General features: G+C 42.5%; 1 protein-coding gene across 4 annotated transcripts in view; it reads right to left on the reverse strand.

The window, feature by feature from the left end:
* Positions 1-26,796, reverse strand: part of TMEM232 (transmembrane protein 232) — a 138,773-nt gene that overhangs the window by 71,563 nt on the left and 40,414 nt on the right. For all 4 annotated transcript variants that reach the window (XM_073344672.1, XM_073344673.1, XM_073344674.1 and 1 more), the window contains exons 8-10: positions 23,713-23,891; positions 4,112-4,235; positions 3,485-3,710 (exon numbers count right to left, since the gene is read on the reverse strand). In XM_073344672.1, the coding sequence (XP_073200773.1) occupies positions 3,485-3,710; positions 4,112-4,235; positions 23,713-23,891 (529 nt within the window). The remainder of the gene's footprint in view (positions 1-3,484; positions 3,711-4,111; positions 4,236-23,712; positions 23,892-26,796) is intronic.

Here is a 26,796-nt window from a genome sequence, read left to right on the forward strand (position 1 = left end):
GGGGATAAAAAAGAGGTAGGAATGTATAACTTTCCAAAAGGTCTACTCTTTTACTTTCAGAAATCAATGTGACTCTTTTCTTTTATTTTTATCTTCCCTTGATCATGATTTTAGCCTTTCAGGAGTCTCTATGTAGCGATCCTGGTGTAAATGCAAAGGACAAGCTCTCAAAGCTAGAGTTTAATAACCACTTCATGAGAGCTCTGCAAGTGTTGCTATGATTGATGAGACAGTGATGATGGATGGGAGACCTGTCATCTTCAGTTATTTTGTGAGCTACCAAACGGTGTTCAAATCCAGATAATGTTGCTCCGTGCCAGCTCAGGAAGAATGTGAAGGCTCAGCTTTTCGACAAAGTGGTAAGACAGACATTGTTCCCAGTGTTGGGAACCTTGACAGGCCCAATATCTCAGTCCCACTGTAAGCCATAAATCTACAGATGTACGTGTGTATATACTGTGTTTATATGGAGAGCCTCAGGGTATCATCTCATTGTGTCTAACTAGCTAAGCAGGGCCAGAGGTGGTCATTAGTTTGATAGGAGACCTCTAGGGATAAACCTAGAAGCTGTAAGACATTCAATAGATGTTACTCTTTGCCCTGAATGAATACTCAAAGAATGCCCTGACACTGTGTGATTATGGTAGGGTGCGAAAGTGTGTGTCTCATATATGTATATATTTTGGAAGAGACATAAAGCCCATATTCTGACAATGTATGTTCATTAACAATTCCATGGCACTTTTCTCAAGCACATAATTATTAGCTTAAAGTCCACCTGCCCGTTTCCAGATAAGTGGGTTCAGTCAATTAGTCCTCAGGTTTCACTGTCCTTCAATGTCCATTTTTGCCTAAATTATTCATGGGACGTAAACACTACAGATGGTCAGTTAGTTCTTATCAAATAAGAAGTGGTTCAAACCACAACACTGTTCCTGAACCTTTTAAAATCTATTTTTCTATCTACCTAGGCTTCCTTATCATGCCCTTCGCTGTAGTAGCTGAGTGCTTTACATGATTTGCTTGTTTCAACTGACTTAACCTCCCCCCGCCCCACTCCGATATAGCCTTCTAAAAATCTATACCTCTAGTTTCCCCACAAATTGAATCCAAAATCATTCGCATCTCCAGGCCAGGCCAGTTTCTCACCCCTTTCCCTTGACTCTGACTCCCCCCGTCTTTTGATCTCTTGTGTCTTTGCGGGAACTCAAGCTGGTTCCTAATTCCAAATCTCACCCAGCTCTGGGGCTTCCTATGGAAAAGAAACACACATGGAAGTTCCTTAATGGCACCAGCAGTGATTGGTGTGTTGTGATGATATATCCCAACATACCAGAAAGGCATTAGAGGGGAAGAGGCTGTAACAGATCTGTCTTGTATCCCTCTTTCCTCAGCCCCCCGAGTTCAGTGCATTTCTTATGGTCTCAAAAGGAAACCAGGGGGAAAAAAACAGTGAAGTTTTATGTATCCAGGTCAGCTGTGCTGTTAAGAAGTTAATTTTTACAATGTTTTTTTTCAACCCTGAAAGTAAAGGTGGTGAGGCTTTTTAGAATGTCTCCAAAATAAAAAATACATATATTTGGCTTTATTTTTATGACAGATGTCACCAACATTGCTATGTGAGAGGATCATTTAGGGAGCATAGGACTATTCAAGAAATACTATGGTTAATAATAGGCTTTTTGTGCAACACATTTTTTCCCTGAGCACATATGACAAAAAGAAAAGGATGATGGATCCTGAAAGCCATGACGAAAGGAGTCAGAGGACTACTACCTTTCCCAGGAGGAGATACAAAAAGAAACATACAAAGCCTTTTGACTGATCTGAGCAGTGAGCAAATAACTTTGAAAGGGTGTTAAAAAGACAGAGATGATCATTTACCTGCAATAAATGCATATCTGTGTACTATGCATAAGGTATAAATGGAGTAGTGCAGTAGTGACAGAAAAATGGTGGTAGGAGGAATGAAGGAGATTAATTTTTAGAGTTGAAAATAAATTAAAATATTTATATTCATTCAGATTTCATTGGCATCTGTCATGGACATGGCGTTCTCTGGGTAGTTAAAACTTCTAATGGCAACAAATGCTATCTGAGTTATTGTAAATTCAGGACAACTACTAAGAAGCATCTGATAAGATAAAATGCATGTTTTAAAATAATAATAATGCAAAGGGGTCACACAGTATTATACTAATATAAGATTTTTGGTCCATGAATACAATATTGTGAAGTGCTGTCCCATAAAAACAAGTTTTATCCTAAAAGAAAAGGAGTACTAGTGGCACCTTATGCTTATGCTCAAATAAATTGGTTAGTCTCTAAGGTGCCACTAGTACTCCTTTTCTTTTTGTGAATACAGACTAACACGGATGCTACTCTGAAAGTTTTATCCTGTATTTTTCTATACACCGGTCCTTTATTTCCTTGAAAAGTATGTAATCACTCCAATCTACCATATGTACTAGGCTAAAAACTCAAGTATTTAGCCCAGATATGTGCACATAACAATCATATGCAACAGTGCTTCCATGACAGTGTGTGCAAGTCCTCCATTTGCAGGCACTGATCCTGCAATTGCACATTCCAAGGATAATTAGGTGACCAACCGTTTCTATGTTTGTCCACTTCATATGTAACTATGGTATAACTATGTATGCAATCATGGTATTTGCAAACATAATCATGTGCAATCACTTGTGTGCACATATGAATCATGTGTCCACATATTTAGATGTCCATTATATATATAAACTGTTGTTGGTAGAAAGAGAGAGGTTTTACTGTGTATTAATCTTTTCTGCACCCTGTGCCATGTTTTCAGTGTAAAATAAATGAAAGGTGTTAAAAGAATTGGTAATGGGTAATTTTGAGAGTTTACACAAAGAGAGAGGAGCTTCTGTTTCAAATTTCTTATTCATTTAATTTCTTGGTCACAGTTCATAAGAATAATAATACTTAGCTCTTTTATATGGAGCACTTTTCATCAGTGGATCTCAAAGCACTTTACAAATGGAGGTCAGTATTATTACCTTTGTTTTACATATAGGGAAACTGAGGCAAGGAAGTTTAAGTGACTTGCCTGAGTCCTGCAGCAGGCCATTGGAAGAGCCAGGAATAGTATACTGTAATCTACCATGTAGTTACATTGAAGTTACAGTGCAGTTGTGCTTTGCTTTTGTTCATTGATACCGGTAACTACCACTTATTCATCTAAGAATACATGACTCAGAATAATTACAATGTAAATACAATATAGTTAATACACCTGTATTCTTATATTACCTAGATTAAGAAGAACACCATAGGGCAAATAATAAGGAGCAAATTATCCCCAAATTTTCAGGGAAGTGAAGACGGGGCACCAAATTGAGTTTTCTGTAGCTGAACTTTTTAATATGCTTACCATATTTGTAAAATTGGCAGGAATATGTGTGTGTGGGGGGGAGGGTTGTTTTGTTTTTGCTTATTTGGTACTTACAGTCATGTGGACCATGTGAAGGACTGTATTGCAAAAGGTCAAAAAAACTTGCTCCATTTAATTCTTCTGCATGCTTAGGTGGTTTTGTACAATCACAGAATCCAAGAAAAGCTGTCTTTTGTAAATCTGAGGTAATACCACTTAAACAAATGTCTCTGAGCACAGTGGTGTATATGTAGCCTATTTCCCAGTGCCAGGATGATAGATTTCTTATGCAGTTGTCTTTCTGTTAGTAGAAATATAAAACTTCCATCAAATATCTAGAAAGTCTGACAAAATCCAAGTTCTAACAAAAGAACAGTATAGTATACAATAGGAGCAGAGTCACAATCTCTAATCTACTGTCATATTTAGTCACATTAATTCCCCAGAAGTGAGTGCATCATATAGCAGAGAAAATAATCATTCACCAGACACACATAGTGGTTAAAGAATAGGAGATTACTCTTCCAGATGTTTATTCTATTGAAATAACTGGTCTGCTCATTCTATCCCCATCTCAAACTACTAAGATCAACATGACTTTCAGTTTCAAATAGTAAAGAAAATAAATGGTTTGCTTCTATCCAATTTAGTGTTTGTAACAAACACATTTTCTTGCTACATCTAAATTAGTACTGCTGTTACCTGCTTCTGAAGAGACATAGAGCTTGAAATAAAATCTCTCACTAGATCCATTAAAACCTTCAAGCAGGACAAGTTTAATTTGGCAGCCTCTCCAAGGACCAACAAACCTAATACAGAATCCAACCTAGATATTTCAAGACAGAAAAAAAAAACTTTAATCCAAAATAAAATAATGGATTTTTAAAATATTGGCTAGCCAGAGGCAATTAGTGTCCTGTTTTGTAGAACCAATTAGTGTCAATAAATGCAGGCATTTGTTGGAGCTAGTTAACATCAAAGTCTAGAAAGCAAGTGAAAGTGTACCACAGATTTATGGAGATTTGGTGAGTTTAATGTAAAGATCTGACAATACCCAGGCCCTAGAAAAGCACAAACTTTCCACATTTCTTTCTGGATCCACAGTAAAGGCAGATCAACTAGCTCCATGCTTTAATGGTGTCTTAGTTCTGTTATACCTTGATATCATTCATGGAATGAACATTTTGGTACTGGTAACAAGTGGTTCACTGCTAGATCTCAAAAGTACTAGGTTTCTGTTCAAATGGTGGGAAACAAGTCATTAGATAATGATTTATATCACTTTGTTTAATGGAAAACATAAACTGTTTTCACAGCCATTGAAATTAGGGTTAGCAAATTGAAATTAGTGTTAGCAAAGCTCTATTAGATATCTAGTTCATTCCTCTACTAACCCTTAGGGCCAACATGCTGGCCCTACCAGTGACGTAGGAGTTATTTGGCTAACTAGAAGGGAGAAAAATGATGATTTGTCATAATTTCTGACTGGTAAACAAGGGTAATAACTAACAATGAATCAAATTGGTGGGAAGTTTCTAGCAAGGCACAAGAAAGGAAATTATCAGGTAAGAAATGTACCATTCTGCTAGCAGTGTCTCCCACAATTCTGTTATACCTGGGCTATCCCTTCCTGTCTGCAGTTTCGGAAGCAGTTCAAAGTTGTAGCATAGCCTGTGATAGTCACGACCCCTTCTCTGGCCTGCTGCCAGATGATTCCTCCCAAAACTGTATAAAAACTTGTAGAATATGATTAGTAACAATAACTTCAGTGCCAACCAGTAAACTATGTACAGTAGTCTAGAGGCCTACCTCTCAAAATTAAATTCCTTTGGCTAAGAAGCCATCTAGGAATGGTAGAATGGTGGGAGATGCTGCTTTCAGAAGGCAAATGATCAGATAAGAAATTTACCATTCTGCAGCTGAGTATCTCCCACAATTATGATTATGTACCGGGATTAGTGAACAGAAGCAGGGAGGGATTAGAAAAACAGAATGAAATAGAGAAGACCTCCCCCAGCCCACCCTGAGTTAATTGCCTAGACTGGCAATGCTATTACAGGACCACTGCTTGCAGCGCCTTCCTGACAAAGAAGGCTTCTACAGAAGACAGAAAGTCCATTTTAAAATGCCTAATAAAGGTGTTAACTGATTACCACTTTGCTGCCCTGCAGATCTCTGCATGGAAAGCACAAGCTCTTTCTGCCCAAGAAATCACCATAGACCTTGTGAAGTGTACTTTGATTCCATATGGAACAAGAGTACCTGACATCTTGTATGCCTCTGTGAAGCACAGCTTGATGCATCTAGCTAGTGACAACTTGGATATCCTGAGTCCTTGACACTCAGGATGAAAGGAGGCAAACAAGGAGCCCAATCTTCTTGTTGATTTTGGTGTGCTTCATATAGATCTTTAGTGCTCTTTGAATGCCTGAGTGCCACAGCTTTTCTGTTGGATGCTGTCATAAATATAAAGGGAAGGGTAAACCCCTTTGAAATCCCTCCTGGCCAGGGGAAAGCTCCTCTCACCTGTAAAGGGTTAAGAAGCTAAAGGTAACCTCGCTGGCACCTGACCAAAATGATCAATGAGGAGACAAGATACTTTCAAAAGCTGGGAGGAGGGAGAGAAACAAAGGGTCTGTGTCTGTCTGTAGTCGTTTTGGCCGGGGATAGACCAGGAATGGAGCCTTAGAACTTTTAGTAAGTAATCTAGCTAGGTATGTGTTAGATTATGATTTCTTTAAATGGCTGAGAAAAGAATTGTGCTGAATAGAATAACTATTTCTGTCTGTGTATCTTTTTTGTAACTTAAGGTTTTGCCTAGAGGGGTTCTCTATGTTTTTGAATCTAATTACCCTGTAAGATATCTACCATCCTGATTTTACAGGGGGGATTTCTTTATTTCTATTTACTTCTATTTTTTATTAAAAGTCTTCTTGTAAAACACTGAATGCTTTTTCACTGTTCTCAGATCCAAGGGTTTGGGTCTGTGGTCACCTATGCAAATTGGTGAGGCTTTTTATCCAACATTTCCCAGGAAAGGGGGGGTGCAAGTGTTGGGAGGATTGTTCATTGTTCTTAAGATCCAAGGGTCTGGGTCTGTAGTCACCTAGGCAAATTGGTGAGGCTTTTTACCAAACCTTGTCCAGGAAGTGGGGTGCAAGGTTTTGGGAAGTATTTTGGGGGGAAGGACGCGTCCAAACAGCTCTTCCCCAGTAACCAGTATTAGTTTGGTGGTGGTAGCGGCCAGTCCAAGGATAACGGGTGTAATATTTTGTACCTTGGGGAAGTTTTGACCTAAGCTGGTAAAGATAAGCTTAGGAGGTTTTTCATGCAGGTCCCCACATCTGTACCCTAGAGTTCAGAGTAGGGGAGGAACCTTGACAGATGCCATGGCTTTGGACAGAATGATTTCCTCTGAGGCATGGGATGACAAATTCACCTTAGATAAGAATGATTCTGGGGTTCTTAACCCCGCCTTGTTATCATGGAACGCAAAGTGGGGTCCCTGCATGGATAAAGTTGCTAGTTCAGAAACTAATCTAGCAGACATGATGGCTACCAGAAAACAGGTTTTGATGGATAGGTAGAAGAGACATTAATGTCAGTGGCTCAAAAGGGTGTGTAGTTATCTAACTGCAAGTTTAGCCAGTCTGACTACTCAGAGAAATCTGGATACTTGAGGGCTTTCTGTCAAGGAATCAGAGGATCCCAAGAATAGATCGTTACTTAGAACTGACACCTGGTGCACTTTTGTGCTGGGCTAACGTCCTTTTTCATCAGCTTCCTGAAGAAAGCCCAGGATAACTGGGATACCAGGATCTTTGGGATTTTTGTTGTATTCCACACCACAAGCTAAACCTAATCCAGATGCCCTTTAGTGTTGAAGCTAGCCTGGAAGAGAAGAATAGAGTTCCAAGGCCCTGAAGCACGAAAAATGGGGCCATGTTCATGAGTTGATTCCTGAACATGAAACCAGGACACCCGGTAGCTGTAGACATTATGGTCGGTCTTGCATTTAGCATTTAGCAACATGGATATCAGGTTCTGGATCTCGTGGTATTTGTCCAGTGATTGGTAGACCTTTGAGCATAAGTTTCTATTTCCATTCCCACATGAACTATCTTTGTGGAGGGAATCAAGGAGCTCTTCTTGGTATTTATCACAAATCCATATGCTTGATTCAGCATCCAGACTGTGGCACTGAGTGCCATTGCTTAGGTGGAAGTTCTAATCAAGATGCCATCTAGAAAGGGAACAGGTGAGTTTTCTGAGACCTAAGGTCTGGCTATTATTACCACAGGAATCTTGGTGAAGACCCTGGGAGCTGATGAAAAGCCAAATTGGAGTGATGGGTACGAGTTGTGAGCTGTTGTTTTGAGATGGGGGACTGGATGAAGAAGGGATAGGGTGGGGCTTTAGATTGAGGAGTATCTGCAACATGCCACCTCTCTCACCCACTTCTGTGGTCAGTCAAAACCATTATTCTGAGAAATAGAGAATTCTGCCTTGCAGATTCAAGTTTGGATAGAGGTATGTATGTTTTTTGTCATACTGGGCTCTAAGAGGTAGTGGACCACCTCTGGATTTGCCACCCAATCCCCCATTCCAGGGTTTTCTCCATATATACCAGTTGCCTTTCCTCCAGTGCCTTTATTTGGGAGGACTGACAATCCTTGTTGCTAGGTTTGTAGTCCCTCTTTAGAGCACTGAGAGAAGGGATTGTTTTGGTTTGGCAGAGCTTTCTGCCACTATTTTGTCTAGTTCTTCCCCAGAGAAAAGAGAGCCTGTGAATTTAGATGAGCACAGAACATTTTTGTAGTGAATGTCAACCTTCCAGCTGTGGAGCCAGATGTGGCATCTGGTTGCTGAGCTGAATGCCATGTCCCTGGCTGAAAAATCTCATCGCATCCATTGATGCATCTGCCACAAAATCTGTTGCTAGGAAAATTTTCGTAGGAGTAGACCAGAAGACAGGATGATCTCTTTCATAGCTCTAAAGGCATGCAGCCAGGACACAGTGGCTCTTGCAAAGCTGCCACAGATGCTCTAAGGGTGGTCAATGAAGCCTCAAAGTTCCTTCTTCAGGATGTCTTTCACCTTTATATCACTTGGATCTTTGGGAAAGAAATCCTCAGCCACTTTCATATGGGGTTACTATATATTTTACCTGAGATGTCACTGCAGCACTGACCTTTGGTATATCTAATGGCATTTTTTGGCTCTTGCAACTTGTAATACCTAAGTGTATACCTGCTTATGTGTTTGCCCTTATTCGGGGTTTCCTATTCCTTTCTGATCACATCCTTGAAGGATGAGTGCAGTGGGATTGCTGTCTCAGAAGAGGATTTAGAGGACAAGCCTAAAGGGATACCTGTCTTCTAGCACCTATTTAGGTTGGATCTGGATTGTGGATTTGACCTTTTTGCACATGGTTTCAAATGCTTCAGAGGGCCAAAACCTTTTTATCTCCTCCGTGCCCCCACCCCCCCACACACACGTTCTGCTCAGAGCCTCAATCTGAGAGGTCCCCTTCCTCAGTAAAAGAGGAGGTGTTTGAGGCAGAGGATGAATACCTGCTGTATGTTATCTTTTTATATACCTTTCCTTTCCCTTTTTTGCTCTTTCTGGATTTTTTAGCCTTTTTTGGCCAACTTTTCAGTGGTTGCCACCCAGCTGTTTCTAGGGCATGGTCTTTTGCAGTTTGTTTTATACAGTTCCTTGAGCCCTGTGGATCTCTCTCTCTCACTGTTCTCCCCCTCAGAGTTGCACTCCCACTGCCTGGGGAATAGGATTTCATTGCCAGAGTTCCATGGTTCAATCTGGGAAGAAGGGGAGCTGAGTATGAGTGCTGTTTCTCTGCTTAGTGAAATTATGACTCATTTAGGAGTTGGGGGGGGTTCTTTTGGGTCTTGTTCTGCCCTGGGTCAGATGAAGACCTCCTTGTCATTGGCATCTCCGAGTCCTCCCTCTGGTCTGCGTCTCCAAATCAGACTTTTCTGTTTTGGAGTCACGGCCTCTTGGGGCACGGGTGTGGACCCAACATTCCTGTGCCCTAGCTATACCAGGGTCTGTTGACTGAGAACAGGCAGGGTACAATTTGCCCTCCGAAGAGTCTATAATAGCTTCCTTGCAGATACACCACCACTTGGATTGAACTCGGTGCTTGTGAGACAGCTCTGCTATGCCTGAAAAGGAGCAAAAGAGTCTGAAGTGAGGGGCTGCAGTGCTGGCATGGCTAAGACCACCTGAGGTGGCTGAGACAACCTGACTGCTCCATACCCAGTCCAGGAGATGGAGGAGAAAGGCTGCTGACTACTGCCTGAAAATATGATAAAGTCATAAGCTGGCAAAGAGAACTGAACTGCCAGTTTGCTGCCGTGGAGGCAGAAGATCTGGCAGCAGGCCAGAGAAGGGAGTGTGGCTGGCTAGTATGGGCTGTACTACAGCTTTGAACTGCCTCCCAAAGCTGCAGAAAGAAGAATAGTCCATATGTCTCAGAATTGTTGGAGATGCTGAGCTGCAGAAAAATCAATATTTATGTCAAGTTTTGTTCAGTATCTTTATTAAGTGATCTAAAAGAAGAAGTAAAAATCGGTAAGGACACATATACAAATGCATGCAGAGAGGTTAGTAACTTGGTCAGAAAAATAACCAAATGATTCACCTTGTAAAATGCAAGCAAGTATGTTTAGGGGAGAATAATCTGAAACACAGATATTTAATGCAAGGCAGAAACTTGGTCACTTTCAGCATTATTCCTTTCCAAAATGTGATAGTGGATAGTAAATTAGACATGAGTTTGCAATGCAACATGGTAGCAAAAAAAAACTATATAAAATGTGAGTTGCATACAGAGTCACACCACATTATGAAGCAGAGATTATATAGATCCTTTCTACGTGTTTCTGATATGAGTGCACATGGAATATTGCCTTCAGTTCTGGACACCTCACTCACTATCAAAGATATGAAAAACTGGATGGAATTCAGAAAAGAATCACAAATGATCAGGGCCCTGAGGAACTGACTTTTAAGAGAGATTGAAAGCCCTAAATATGTGAGTATAGTACACATTGGCTGAGCAACAGTTAAGGAAGTGTGTGGGGCGGCGGCGGGGGGAATATATTAAGAGGCTACAAATGTTTGAAAAATATAAATACCACTTTTTGCATGCTTCCAACGGCTTTGCAGGTTGACCGTTACTGATCTGTCTGCTTACTGCACTGATAAAGTTTCCATGATGGCCTTTCCCCCTTTAAAAGATGGTACAGAGCCAGATTTTGCCCATTTGCTCCTGGATCCCAGTGTATCTTTCTGGCAATATAACTGGGATTGCAGTCTCGAAGGCCCACAACATGCCACCTGCAGTTGTGGGGAGCCATGCTGAGATCCCAGATCTCACTGACATCTAGGACAGTGGTTCTTGAAGCCGGTCTGCCGCTTGTGCAGGGAAAGCCCCTGCCGGGCTGGGCCGGTTTGTTTACCTGCCGGGTCCGCAGGTTCGGCCGATCGCGGCTCCCACTGTCCGCTGTTCACCGCTCCAGGCCAATGGGGGCTGTGGGAAGGGCGGCCAGCACATCCCATGGCCCACGCCGCTTCCCGCAGCCCCCATTGGCCTGGAGTGGCAAACCGCGGCCAGTGGGAGCCGCAATTGGCTGAACTTGCGGACGCAGCAAGTAAACAAACAGGTCCGGCCCGCCAGGGGCTTTCCCTGAGCAAGCGGTGGACCAGCTTTGAGAACCACTGATCTAGGAGAAGCATTGGGTCAGGAAGCTCTTGTGGCCAGCCAGAGGACAAAAGGACAGTTCTGTGGACATTGAAAAGCAGATGTCTGCAAGGGGTCATGACCAGGTTGCCAACCAGTTTCAAATAAAGAACAAGCAGCTCAGGAGAAAGTACATTGAAAGGAGGGATAAAAAGAGAATCCAGAGGAAGATTTTTTGATGCACTGGACAGGATTTTACACAATTACAGTATGACCCATCCCATGCACTATTAGGAGTTGCTGCGTGCACTCTCCCCTCACCCCCCACTGAGGCCGACCGGCTCAATCCATTGGGGGATGAATCATAGAATATCAGGGTTGGAAGGGACCACAGGAGGTCATCTAGTCCAACCCCCTGCTCAAAGCAGGACCAATCCCCAATTTTTGCCCCAGATCCCTAAATGGCCCCCTCAAGGATTGAACTCACAACCCTGGGTTTAGCAGGCCAATGCTCAAACCCCTGAGCTATCCCTCCCCCCCGAACTACCCCTCCACCGAAAGGATGCTGGAGAAAAGCTGCCCCGCTGAGACATGGGATCTTTTTGGGACTCAGGACTAGGGTGGTCACTCACTCATTCCCGGAATATTGGATGTTCTGATACTTCCAGGGACACCATGTCCCATCCCCACTGATGTGACCTCACCCCCATTGTGTTTGACCTTACACATATGATGTGTGCAAGGTCATGCTGCACAGGTGACACCATTTTTAAGAGTGCATTCCTCCGTATCCGCGATCCGAGTCTCTCTCCACCTCTAGCCAGCAGCTCCCAGTACTGCATGCCAAGTTGCTCACTACGTAGCCACTGCACACCTGTCACCCACTGGCCACTGCTGCCACTGGGTACTACCCCCAAAACACACTATTGGACATACCCCTGAGTTCCACCCTGCCTCACACTCATTGGCCAGGGCTCCTCCAAAGCACCGCTCCCTCCCTTTTTTCGTTGGTCAGTGTTCTTTCTCCACCCAGTGTTTGAAAGACCCCATTGTCCCAGATACCTTCTTCTTTGGTGACCTTGAATGTGCTATTACCCATCAGTCAAGGCTATTACCTGCCATGAGTGGGTGACATTGGGGATACAGGCTGAGCGGGTGGAAGTGACCTTGTGTGTTCTTCAAAATGGCATCCCCCATCCAATATCAGATCAAACCACATCTGGTTTTGTCTCAGTACCAGACTAGGGACAAACCCTAGAAAAGCAGGACTGTCCAGTTTAACACCAGATGAGTGGCCTGCCTACTCAGCACCCTGACAACAGCCAACTGGAAAGCTAAACCCAGTCCTGCCCTGCTGCAATGGACTCTGATTCCTTCCCTGCATTGGCTGAGCCAGAGTCCCAGTTGGAAACTCAGGCCTGGACCAAAAGAGTCAGATTCCTTGGAAGGGAACTTTGGCATGTAAGTACCTATCTTTACCGTTTAATATTATTGTTGGCAACTGTGAGCTAAGAGCCTCCATCTCCCTGTCTTTTGGTGTTTCAAAATGGCACTTGCCAGCATAATACAGCCACAGTCTGAACTCCTCCCCCTCTCCACCTATCCTCTTGCGGAAGAGTCAAATAATGAAAGCATTCATTAGTGCAAAATTCAACAGTGTATTGAGACCCTGCTTACAGGAAGAGAAATTTGCTTAGTTCTTGTAGCTTACAGTAGGCACAACTGAACACTGGATGCCTGGTCAAGGCACAAACAATACTGCTCCCCACTGAGGTACAAATGCCCTATAAAATGTATTCGAGCTGGCAATCATGCCAGGACCCTCACTTCTTTTCTCTGCCTTTACTCCATGTCTGTCAGGGAGATGCAGCAGAAATTAAGACTGAGAAATTGCTCAGTTTTGTTTTGCACATTATAAAGAATAGTTGCATGCCCATGGTCCCAATATAGCTTGAAAGCCCCTTCCAATTCTGCAGTACTTCTGGAAGACTATCCTGGTGAATAGCTTTAGAGCTTCTCTCACTGGTCCGCCCTTTGCCTTTTTGAAAAAGGCAATTCTCAACCTCCTTGTCACCTGCCTCAGCCTAACATCATTGCGAGTCAAGAGGATAGCCTACAGGGGATGTAGAAAGATTACTATCTAGCTTGCTCCCAACAACACCCTCCCCAACCTCCTTTTTATACCTCCAACACCACAGGAGGGCCTCCAGCCCACAAAAAAAACTGCAAAAGCAACCTGGCAACATAGCTCTGACCACCCCAACCCTACCAGCATGAAAAGAGATACAATATATAGAAATCCAAATGGACCAGGCACCCTCTGTACACGCAGGCCACTTATCTCTGAGTTTACCCCAAAGAATGGGAAGAGTCTCAGGGAGTAAAATCACATATACATACTTTTAAAAAAAGCTCTCATTACTTGCCTGGGATATGAACAATAAGTGACTGGGTTATTTTCCCCCTACTCCCATAGTCACAGCACCTGCAACAGCCAACCCATCAAGGACAGGGCCTCTATCTACTGCTTATAGGCTGGCCAGCCTGAGGTGGAGAAAAAGGAAAACTCACGACATGTTTGCAGAACTCATGGCTGAGTCACACAGAAAAACCAGGCTGACTGAGAGGTGGAGCCAGTAGGTGAGGACCCAGTGGGAGAAAGAAATGCACCTCTCCCAGGAGATCATGACAGTGGCCAAGGAAAGAATGGTTGTGGCTAACGACCACATCACCATGGCAAAGGAGAGCATGGAAAAAGACAGAGATGAGAGGTAGCTCATGGATACGATCCTGAGCCAGAACGTCTTCCTGCAAAACATGCTGCTGCTAGGCCAGCAAGCCCTGCAGTCCCATAATTTGGAATCTAGCCATGTCATTCAGCCCCTGGACAATGCTGGCTACTGGGACCAGCAGCAACCCCTAACCACTGCATCCCCACAGCAAGCCCTGCAACACCACTGATAATTTTGAGCTGTGGCACTTAACCCAGAACCCATGCAGACAAGAAGAACCAAAGGCCTGGTGTTTGCTTGCCTGTAATTTTATGGCCCTCCCAACCCCCTCATTTGATGTATTTTAAATGTTCTTACTGTTGCATTCATTAAAGGTTTGTGTATAGCTGGTTATTTTATAAATTGGTTAGTTAAATGTATTTCCAACTACAAAGATGTTGTTTTTCCATTGGTTTCATTAAAAGTTTATTATTGATTTTTTTATTGTTTTGTAATAAAAACTCTTCACAGAACATTCATTATGAGCCACCATTGCAGTTAACACAGAAAATCATTTAACTAACAATGAAATAATGCATGGTTTCTATAAAAGCACATAGGGAACACTAAATACTCCAATGCTTGCAATGTCTGCATCCCAGTACCACCCCCATGGGCTAACATGTTCAGCCAGGGGACTCAAAACACGAACAGGCATCCCTTACAGCATTCCCCCTGACTGTTTGTGTTCTTTGGGATACCTTGCTGGCTGCTCAAACCTCCGAGCAAGTCTCCACCCTTCACCCTCCTACCTACCCTTCAGGCTTTCCTCTTTACTCTCACAAATATTGTGCAAAACACAACATGCAGTTACAATGGTTGGAAAAAAAATTCTGCTGTTTCAAACCTATTCGATAAACAGTGCCACCTGCCTTTCAACAGCCAAACGCACACTTGACTACCATTCTGCAACTACTGAGATGATAGTTAAAATGTTCTTTCCTTCTGTCCAAGCAGCCTCTATATAGCTTTATTAGCCAGAGCATCAGGGGATAAGCCAGGTCTCCCAGAATAACCAAACCAACTTCCATATCATCAATATTCACAGTGGTCCTGGAAGCCTCTCTCCATTAATTTAAATACTACTGAGTTCCAAAAGATCCTAGCATGGTGGATCCTCCCGAATCACTCTGCATTTATGCCTGTAAACCTGTTGCGGTGGTCCACCAGTCCTTGAAGCACCATGGAGAAATATGTCTGTTTATAAATTCTGTGCTCTGGCAGGGGATGTGGGGGCTTGCACCTATACAGTTTGGGACCCCATGCATGCAAAGCCATCAATCTCCTGAGCATTACATAGCTTCATGACCCGGTTAAACAGCACTTCACCAATGGCATAGCAGACCTGTATGAGAATGGCCTCAGCAGTTGGTCTCCCCATGCTCAACTGGTTGGCTGCAGACTAATAACATTCTGGGATGGCCAGCTTCCCAGATGCCAATGGTGACCCATTTCTGCATGAGTATGGGGCACTGCATGTTGGTATCCTGCCACTGAAGCTCCAGGAACAGTTCTGCACAGCTGTTAAAGGTAATCCTCCCTATCCTAAAACTGGATATAGATATTCAGGCCTGTCTGCAAAGGCCTGTACTCTAAGAATTTAGGTGTATTCTTATCACTTGGCTAGTGATAGAGGTATAAAAGAAAGAATCAAAATCACTGTCTGCTGGTGTAAGGGCCTTCTCTTACTGTGACAGTTTGTGGCCCTGTTCTCAGGCTCAGGCCTTTGGCTAAGCAGCAGAGGCAGCCATAAGCTGGGAAGCGAACGGTCACATCCTCACATTCCAAACTAGTCACATTGAAATAAGGTGCTATTGGGCTGTTAGGCACTATCAGGACAGGATTGTATTCCTATCACCTCCAGAGAAAGGGAAGTGCCTAGAAAATGTAAAAGGAAACTTAGTTTGATAGCATCCTGTCTGGCAAGAACTCACTTATCAATAGCTGGGATGTGAAATCCTCACTTCTGTATTGTTTTGTCATTATAGTTCCCACTTTGCTGTTGTTTGTCTGTATAATCTCTGTCTGGTTCTGTGATTGTTCCTGTCTGCTGTATAATTAATTTTGCTGAGTGTAAACTAATTGAGGTGGTGGGATATAATTGGTTACATAATCATGTTACAATATGTTAGGATTGGTTAGTTAAATTTCAGGAAAATGATTGGTTAAGGTATAGCTAAGCAGAACTCAAGTTTTACTATATAATCTGTAGTCAATGAGGAAGTGACGGGGTGGGGGTGTGGGTGTGGGTGGGGGTGTGAGATGGGAACAGGGAATGGGGGTAAGAAAATTGGAATCATGTTTTGCTAAAGGGGGAGATGGGAACAGGGAATGGGGGTAAGAAAATTGGAATCATGTTTTGCTAAAGGGGGAAATGGGAACAGGGAATGGGAGTAAGGAAGTTGGAATCATGTTTGGCTAAGGGCAGGAATGGGAACAGGGACACAGGTGTAAGGCTTTGTGGTTTCAGAGCTGGGAAGGAGGATACTAAGGAAGGAAACTGGAATCATGCTTGCTGGAAGTTCACCCCAATAAACATCGAATTGTTTGCACCTTTGGACTTCGGGTATTGTTGCTCTCTGTTCATGCGAGAAGGACCAGGGAAGTAAGTGGGTGAAGGAATAAGCCCCCTAACACTGCTCGTCCCAGCTCTGTAGACCAATCTTCTCCCACCGATCCAATCTGATTTCCCAGGCCCATAAATGGCACTGTATGCTGTATAGGTGATCCAGGAACCAGTCCTCTTGTTTCAAGAGCTCAGCATTGTTCTAGTCTTCTGCCTCAGCCTGCTGCCACTGCTGCAGAGTATTCTCCTGCTGGTGGGGGAGCTGCTGTTCCCATGGAATATTCTCCTGTTTCAGCATCATCTGCTCAGTGGTGCAACAGGCAAAGTCCATTGCTGAATCTCTCCAACCCCAAGTACTGTAATACAGCCCAAGCAGCCTGGGCATAGTCATGGTTGTCACCATAGTGGTACAGAACATTGTTGAGATCATGCTGGCCCACAGCAATTCGAAAATGGTGTGAACCAGTACAAACAGGAAGCATGGATGGAGACAGTGGATTTATGGGATTTTTTAAAATGTAAACCTATGTAGCTTCCCATAATTCACAGCAAAAACAATAACAGGCCACTCAGAGATGAAGCAACGGGCCCTGGGATACCCCTAGAGAATGCTATCCTCTCAATCTAAGAGCATAAGAATGGCCATACTGGGATCAATAGACCATCTAGCCTGGTATCCTGTCTTCCAACAGTGGCCAATGCCAGGTGCTTCAGAGGGAATGAACAGAACAGGTAATCATCAAGTGATCCATCCTTGCACCCATTCCCAGCTTCTGGGAAACAGAGGCTAGGGACACTTCCGAGCATGGTTTTGCATCCTTGCCCATCCTGGCTAATAGCCATTGATGGACTTACTCTCCATGAAGTTATCAAATTATTTTTTGAACCCTGTTATAGTCGTGGCCTTCACAACATCATCTGGTAAAGAGTTCCACAGGTTGTGCGTTGTGTGGAGAAATACTTCCTTTTGTTTTAAACCTGCTGCCTATTAATTTCATTTGATGACCCCTAGTTCTTGTGATATGAAAAGGAGTAAATAATACTTCCTTATTTACTTTCTCTACAGCAGTCACAATTTTAGAGCCTTCTATCATAGCCTCCCTGAGTTGTCTCATTTTCAAGCTGAAAAGTCCAAATCCTATTAATCTCTCCTCATATGGAAGCTGTTCCATGCCCCTAATCATTTTTGTTGCCCTTTTCTGTACATTTTCCAATTCTAATGTATCTTTTTTGAGATGGACGACCAGACCTGCACGCAGTATTTAAGATGTGGGCCTACCATGGATTTATATAGAGGCAATAGGATATTTTCTGTCTTCTTATCTAGCCCTTTCCTAATGATTTCCAACATTGTTAGCTTTTTTGACTGCTGCTGCATATTGAGTGGAAGTTTTCAGAGAACTATCAACAATGACTCAAAGATCTCTTTCTTGAGTGGTAACAATAATTTTAGACCCTCCCCACCCCCCAATAAGGCTGCGAGTTTGTCACAGAGGTCATGGAAGTCACGGATTCTGTGACTTTCTGTGACCTCTGTGACTTCTGCAGCAGCCGGTGCGCCTGGCTCAGGGGCAGCTCAGGCAGCCCTTGTGCCAGTTGCACTGGCCGCTGCTGTGACAAATTCAGGCCACCATGCCCCCCCCACTAGCAGCAGCAGTGTTTGGGTGTGGGAGGAGTGTGGGACACAGGATGAAGTGAGGCAGGCTTGGGGTGGCGCTTACCTGGGGGGCTCCCCGGAAGTGGCAACATCCCCCTCGCTCAGCTCATAGGCAGGGGGGCCAGGCAGCTCTGCGCGCTGCCTCCACCTGCAGGCACCGCCCTCACAACTCCCATTGGCTGCGGTTCCTGGCCAGTGGGAGCTGTGAAGCCAGCACTCTGGGCAGAGGCAGTGTGCAGAGCTGCCTGGTCACTCCTCTGCCTAGGAGCTGAGCAAGGGGGATGTTGCCTCTTCCGGGGAGCCCCCCAGCTAAGCGCCACGCAGAGCCTGCCACACCTCGTCCCATGCCCCAACCCCCTCCTACACCCAAACTCTGCTACTTAGGGGGGAAGGCACGGAGCCAGGTAGGGAGCCCGTGGGCCCCGCCAACCCCCTCCTCTCCCTCCAGCACCAGCAGGAGTCCTGGGCCACGCACAGCCACCCACGCCCCCTTCAGCACCAGCGGGAGTCCCGGGCCATGTGCTGTTGCACCCACCCCTCCCACAAGTCCCCCCCTCCCCGCAGCCCCGGGCAGCCCCCCGCCCAAGTTTTAGTCAGGAGTATATAGTAAAAGTCATGGACAGATCACGGGCTATGAATTTTTGTGTACTGCCCGTGACCTGTCTGTGACTTTTACTAAAAATACCCATGACTAAAATGTAGCCTTACCCATCATTATATATGTATAGTTGAGATTATATTTTTTTCATGTGCATTACTTTGCATTTATCAACATTGAATTTCATCTGCCACTTTGTTGCTCAGTCACCCAGTTTTGTGAGATCCCCTTGTAACTCTTCGCAGTCTGCTTTGGACTTAACTATCTTGAATAGTTTTGTATCATCTGCAGATTTTACCATCTCACTGTTTACTCCCTTTTTCCAGATCATTTATGAATATGTTGAACAATACTTGTTCCAGACAGTTTCCAACAAACAGCTGCCATGTGTTCACATAATGTGAAGTGAGAATGAAACAGGCCTTCTATGAGCATACTACTGGTGCAATTCATGTAACAAGAGTTACTGGACACACATCTAAAAGCTTTGGATTAAACCCGCTATGTAGACACACCCTTAGTCCCCAAACTGGCATTAGTAGCAGACTTATTTAACCTCTTTATGTAGACTCACCATTGAGGAAGACAAAGACCTACGCTCTTTTAGCATGGATCATCACACTCTCCTAGTGTTGGAATCACCATGTGTTCCAGCAGCATGTTTTAAAATATAGTTTATGGAGAGTTTAGAGATTATACTTTGGCCTGAATGATCTAAAAGAGCAGTTCTCAAACTGGTATGTGGACCACAGATACAAATATAATATAGAAGTGCTGAACACTTGAAGCAGGGTGCTCATCCCCCACTTCTGAAGAGCTGCAGTGGAGTAAGCCAAGCAAGTGTCCACTCGGTGTTGTTGCAAACTTAGAGGAGAATAGAAAAGCCCATACCCGCCAGCCCTTACGGAGCCAGAAACTGCCAGCAGGACCAAAGATATCATTAGAACCAAAACTAAGAGAAGAGTTGCTGAGGACCAGAGGTAGACCAGACCCTACTGGGGAATGATGAGCTAATTCAGGAAAGATTCTATATAGATATAGATATAGAGAGAAATTCAATTTGTGTTTATTAACTGTATGTGGACAAGCTCATGAGATTAGAGGTATGCTTTGGAAAACGAAACATATTTGATCTTAAAACTACTAAATACATGTACAAATTCACCAAATTCACTGTAGGTGCCATAGAGATGGTACAGGATCATGACCGGGATGGAATGTGCTCAACAACATGATCACTTTCTTAAGAAGTGGTCGAGAATCCTTGCTCCTTAAATTGTTTCAGAATGTTAAGTGTTTGCAAAGCAGAATTAATTTACAGTAATTCTTGAAGATTTAAGACCAAAATCTTTGAAGAGTAAATAACACTGGAGAGCTGCTGAGGTTAGAATAAAGCTCACATTAAACACAACCTTTACAGCTACTGCTGTGGCAAAGCGAATTTAAGCTATTATACTTCACAGACGAAAACGCAACAACTCAGTCTCAACCACTCTCCTTAAGGAACTAGTGCTTACTAAAAGACAATAAAACCAAAAATGAAAAAACAACCAAAAGCAGAGAGTGAAATAGTTATATTTGTGAAGCAGTTTTTTTCACTTGTTCAACCAAAACTCATTCTATTTTATTGCTGCCCCTAGTGGAACTGGTTGACTCATATTAAAAAATTCCGGTTTGTTGTTACTCTTCCCCTGCAACTCTGTGGCAAAAAGAGCTGATGCAATCCTGGGATGCATAAATAGTGAAATCTTGAGTAGAAGTGGAGAGGTTATTTTACCTCTGTATTTAGCACTGGTATAACTGCTGCTGAAATACTATGTCTAGTTCTAGTGTCTGACAATTCAAGAAGGATGTTCATAAATTGGAAAGGATTCAGTGAAGAGCCACAACAATGGTTAAAGGATTAGAAAACGTGCCTTAGAGTGATAGACTCAAGGAGCTTAATGCATTTAGTTTACCAAAGAGAAGAGGTTAAGAGGTGACTTGATTACAGTCTGTAAGTATCTACATGAGGAATAAATAATAGATAATGAGCTCTTCAGTATTGCATAGAAAGGTATAACAAGATCCAGTGGTTAGAAGTTGAAGGTAGACAAATTCAGATTAGAAATAAGGTGTAATTATCTTTGGAAAAACTGACCAAGGGTAATAGTGGATTCTCCTTCACTCACAATTTTTAAATCACAACTGGATGCTTTTCTAAAAAATATGCTCTAGGAATTATTTTGCAGGAGTTCTATGGCCTGTGTTATACAGGAGGTCAGACTAGATGATCACAATGGTCCTTGTGATTCACAATAGCCTTGGAATCTATAACCACTTGTCTGTCCCTAGATCATGAGTCTCAGAGTATGGACTGCTCTTTCTTGAAGATCTAGACAGTGCCTAGTCCTCACACATATAGGGCACTATCATAAACAAATAATAAATAACAGCAAAAAATGGCAGTGAAGTCTCTTACAGGTTAAATTCACCCGTCAGAGGTTATGTACAAAGACTGATTAAATGCCTAATAGATTCAGTTTTAGAAACAATGAATTTGGCCTGTATTCATTATTGGCTTTAAAAGGAGTAATTTATATCATAAGTACTTTGTAGTTCTTCAGCACTATACACTGATACTTTTGTGCTGATGCTACATATCTTTGGAAATTACTATTTCTAGGTGATTCTTATGCACTTCACTAGCATGTATTACATTGTGTTCATCTATTATATTGCATTGTATCTGCCAGGTTTAGCAATAAAAAGAACCAAAAGTTCCATAGAGACAAGATGCTCTAAACATAGAGAGCTCTATGCAGCTGGAGTGGATAGGGTGCAAAAGGTGTTTACACCACTTTTCAACCCCATAACCCAATCCTGGGAGCAGCCAGGGGCTGCTTCAGTCTTCGTGCAGGTTAGAGCAGCACAGAGCTGTTTCTAATTTACGCTGGCAGGAACAGTTCCTGGGGATTAATTTGTTGGCCCAGGATAGCTGGGGACTTGGGCTGGACCAAAGATCAAGGGACTTGGGCTGGACCAAACAAGGGACTTGGGCTGGACCAAAGATCTAGCCCAACTTTTCTCTGAGTCTTCCCAGTGTCACCAGTACCCTTTATCAAGGCTCTTTCTACTAAGTAGCATATTGGACTGAAGTTGTGCAGTCAGGCCACATGATCTTACAACAGAGTTGCACTGAATCCGGTGACCAGCTGGAAATAAGGAGATTTTAACTGATTACTAAATCATTTGGTAATCTTTGGTTTTACTGAAATACTAAAAAAAAAAAGTCACCCCAAATAAAAATAAAAATGCATGTCATTGCCTTGCATTGCAGAAAAGGAGTCCCATTCCTGCAGGGCTTAGTGGTCCCCAAGAACAGAGAGCATGCAGTGGCATGAGGCTCTGAAGCACTGTCTTGAGGGAAGATGGAGGAGGCTTGCAAGAAGTGGTTGCCGTTTAGATATCCTCAGCTCCACTTCTATACAATAGAGAGCTGCTTGACAGCTGCCTTCCTCTGTGGCTTAGGTGCTCTGGTTGACCACCTTCAGTTCTTACTCCCATCTACATCTGAGAAACGGTAACTGTGAAGGCCTTTTTCAGTCTTAGTGCTGACCTCTGTATCGGACAGATTTTTCTCTCTTCTTCCCACTCTGTCCTTTTAAGGACAACAGTGTACAAAGCCACTGACAAACAAGGTAACATAGATCTGGAAATTAATGACAAAGTGGTATGTGGGCAAGGTGAGGAGTTAGAAGTGGCAGGATAATTTCAGGATAATATAATGGTCTTATATTGTGCAGAGATTTGTGTGCCATGTTGGCAAAAAGGTAAATTATGTGGCCATTTGCTCAGCAACATAATTACATTATATACAGAGTTTGACTATTGTGTTGAGATACGCTCAAGCCCAAACCCTACATCAGCAAACCCACCCACTTGCTGTTTGGTTCCTTTCTATAATGGAGTAATGTAGTCTGGAAACTGAAGATCCAATCAGGCACTTGGAGAGAACAAGAGAAACTATAAAAATTGCTACCTTGTAAGCTGGGGGAAGGAGAAGAGGAGGACAAGGGCCCCCCTGCAGTCCCCACCTTGCTCTGAGGATGCAGAGCTTCACATCCTATTGTCAGGGGGGCTGGGTTACAGCCTGAGTTAGCCTTCCTCTGTCAGACTCTATGTTTAGGTAAAACCTTTCTTTTCTGCTTCTTCCATTATAGCTATGTACTAAGGCTCAAGAACAAAACAAAGGGAAAAAATCATGCTTGTTGAGAGGTCTGTTATATTCACTGTCCCATTTCAGTGGAGTTTACACAGCTAAACCAATACCCTGGGACAGAACATCCTTGATCTCTAGGGAATCTTACATCTGGTTCTCAGGGCAATCTCCTATTATGTTTTGATTAGATTTTTTTGGTTATGAATGAACATGTACCTTACATCACTTTTGCAGATGCTTCTTTTTTTTTTTTTCAAAAATTTTCTTAACAAAATAAATAAAAACCACACACTCATTTAATACTATAGCTCTGCTAAACACAACCCAGATTTAAAGCTTGACTTTGCCTGTTGATGCTTAAATTAACAGAATCGTTCAGGAAATCATTCCCATGCAAAATTAATTTTAATCATTCAAGATTAGTTTTGGTCACACTTCACAAGTAAGGAATAAAAAAAAAAAAAACCTCAAAAAATCGAAGCTTGTATATTTCCCTGAAGGATGGCACACTTCATTTCGCCTGTTTAACTACTTGGAAAATTAAGGCAACTTAAAATGCTGGAATGAAGTTCCTATCAATAACTAATTTAATAAAGACAAACTAGTATAATATCTGTATGTGCTTCTAGCAAAAAAGGTAGGAACAATTTATTGATAAAATGAAGTAATGCAAAGTACATAAATTGCTTCTGCTTTTGGCACTGAGATTATAAATCTTTTTCATAGGCAAGTTAGGTGTGATTAACATTTAAGTACAAAGGTTTGTTCCATAAGAAATATATCACTTTTATAGAGTTATCCTTACCAGTTTTTCTGGTGGAGCTCTTCCTTATAGAACAGAAGATGTTGGAGCACTTCATCTAGTCGAGAAGAGTTGTTGTGTACACAAACCCAAACAACAAGACTATGCCAAAGAAAGTGCTGAATCGTAGTTTCTTTTTGTTCAAGCTTTAATTGAACTGATGGGTCAGAATCCAAGAAGGACTAAGAAAAAAATTGTGAAATTCCTAGATAAGATCTCTTGAATAGAAAATTAATCTTTGGTTTTCTACTCAGACTTGTTTTAGAATTTTACACAGCACAACACTTGCTCAGCATTCTATTTTCATACAAAATACAATGCTACAAATGCCTCTAATATATTTCACACAATGGGACCAAAAAAATCTTGGAATCCAGTCAACAGAAGATGTGCTATTGTTGTTTCTCTGCGGCTATTATGTATTATGAAGTGCTTACCACCCAAGTTTGTCTCTTCTGAACTAATAAAAATTAGTGGCCCTGTCTATGCTGTTACACTTAAGCTTGCGTTTGAGCCAGCATTAACAGTATAAACCAGTTTTATTAAGATTTCACTTCAGACTGAGATTAACTTTATGAAAACAAAGTCTCAGTCTCCTGGGACTATTAACAAAAAGTAGAATTGCTGTAGTTTGTCTGTGAGGTTAAATAACACAGGTTATTCATCAATAATGTGGACTGGCACACTTTGGGTATCCTGGAAAACATTTAAGTGGCCACGGTCCTGATTCTGGAATCTGATTTGCATAGTCAGAGCCCCACGTTCAAGCAGTGTCCCACTGACTCCAATAGGACTCTGTGGTACATGTCAATCTCCACTTGTACTTATCAGATTGCAAGATCAGGACCAACATTATTTTGTTTACAAGTTGGAGTTCTGTTTAGAATAAGAACCATTTTTAAAAGGTCATCATTTTTTAAACACTGACTTTAGGTGACAAACCTGTATTAGGATCTGCTAGTGCAGAGCCTTGTGCCACTGTGGAGTCCTCGTGACTTCATTGGACTCAATATGAGTGTCAGAGTCTTGATGTACAATTTGTAATAATTCACTAATTAAACTGGATCAAATTAACACAATCAATGCCTGATAAATTTACATGACCAAATGCTAAGCTTCTAAGCTCCTTAAAAGTTGTTAGTCTAGCGATGGGATAAAAATCTACTTTTGAGAAATTACTAAATTAATATAGATTGTTGATTAGCTGCTCTGTGGGCTAAATGATGTATATTATAGGAACACAGGAACTGCCAAAGGTAGGTATTGTCTGCCAGTGGCCAGCACTAGATGTTTCAGAGGAAAGTGTATGACTCCCGCAGTAGGCAGATGTGGAGTAATCTACCCCTCATGTTATGTCTGATCCTCTTCTCTAATAGCTAGAAATTGGCTTAACCCTGAAGCATGAAGTTTAGTAACTCTTCCACAAAATGTATCATTAATCATAACTCTGGATATTCTTGATATCCATTTAAGTGTTCACTCCTTTTTCCACTATGAAAATGATTTTGAACTAACCCTGTATTAATATATCAGAATGGCTATAATGGTGTAATCACAGTTCAGAGATAAATAAGGCCCTGATCCAGAACAAAATGTGGCCTTATCATAAAATCAGTCTGCTCAAGCTTCTCCCACCAAAATACCTGCTTCCTGGTTTGGACAGTTACAGAGCTGCCCAGCGGGCAGGAAATTCATGCAAATGAGCAGACTGCTCCTTGAGCCCTACAGTTCTTGATTTCTCAAGCCCTTGAATTCCCCCACTGGTGGCCACATCGAATGCTTTAGATAATACAGCTCCAGGATTGTAGAAAATCTCCTACATGGCTGTATGTGAGAGACTCAGCAAGCTCAGAGACGAGGAAGTGGACTGAATTGGTTTTTCAAATTACCTAGGGCTCCCATGAGGGAGTTGTCATTCATCCTCACTGGACTGGAGGATGCTGCAGGGACCCTATTTCTTGATTCAGTAAACCTTGGGGGATAGTTTTATTATGTAGTGCACTTAAATATGCTATAGAAATTAAGTTTCATTAATAGTAATTGAATCATTGTCAATCCATTTTAGCTGTGTGTTCTGAACTAGTCTACAACCTTGCTGCTCTGTTACACATATTTAGGAATCATTCAGAGCTATGATAAAAAATAGCAGACCTTGAAAAAAGGAAAATAAAAACAGACATGGAAGAAGCTGCTGTAATCTGCTGTTGAAGAGTGTAGAAGAGTGTTGAAGACATGTATTGTCTCTAATCTATTAGCACTATGTTATGAGGATTGACTGCATTCAAAAGAATTAGGCACAGATGGTTTTCAGAGGTGATCCCTTTAAGTGCTAAATATTTTTGTTAAGAAGTGCTACATCTTTCAACAAAGACAGAGAATATTAAACTTTCAAGGGTATATACTTTCAAAATCCACCAAACTTTCTATGACTGAAGGAAAGAATTTGACAGCAGAGCACCCTTTCTCCTTGGTTTCTTTCTCTAATGATCCATGCTGACTTACCAATAAGAATGTTCTGAAGAGTTAATTGTTATGAACAGGTTCTCTTTCCTTTTGTCTTCCCACTTATTGAGGACATGTGGTCAGTTAATTAGCTTAATTAAAATGGTGGTATCATTTTCAATTGCAGCCTTTCCATACGTTGGATGTGGTAACAAAGTAGGGAGGAGTATTTTTCCCTGATCGTACAGCTGCTACAGCATACAAGTATAATAAACAGCCTAGGTCTGGCCACAAAAGAATTCCCCCAGCACAGGAACTACAAAGCCTCTTCTACATGCACCAATATAGGGGTGCACCAGTATGGGGCTGAGGGAGGGACCAGAGCCGGCACCATTACAGTGATTCCACAGGGTGCTGCTGCCCATAGGCAGCTTGGCATGAGCTGTTGTAACATAGGTGGTACCTAAGGGCTACATAAATTACATCCCATTTTGGCCTCTGAAGCAGCCTAGAAGCAGAAGGGTACAAAAGGTAGCTTAAAGCCTCTTAGCCCATGCACCTTCGCCCCCTTGGGCTGAGAGTTTTGTACCGCACTTCCCAGAGGTGCAGCACAAGAGCATACCTGTGTTTTTTCTCCAGTTGCAC

Source organism: Lepidochelys kempii, chromosome 5 (assembly GCF_965140265.1).
Source record: "Lepidochelys kempii isolate rLepKem1 chromosome 5, rLepKem1.hap2, whole genome shotgun sequence".
Lineage (NCBI taxonomy): Eukaryota > Metazoa > Chordata > Testudines > Cheloniidae > Lepidochelys > Lepidochelys kempii.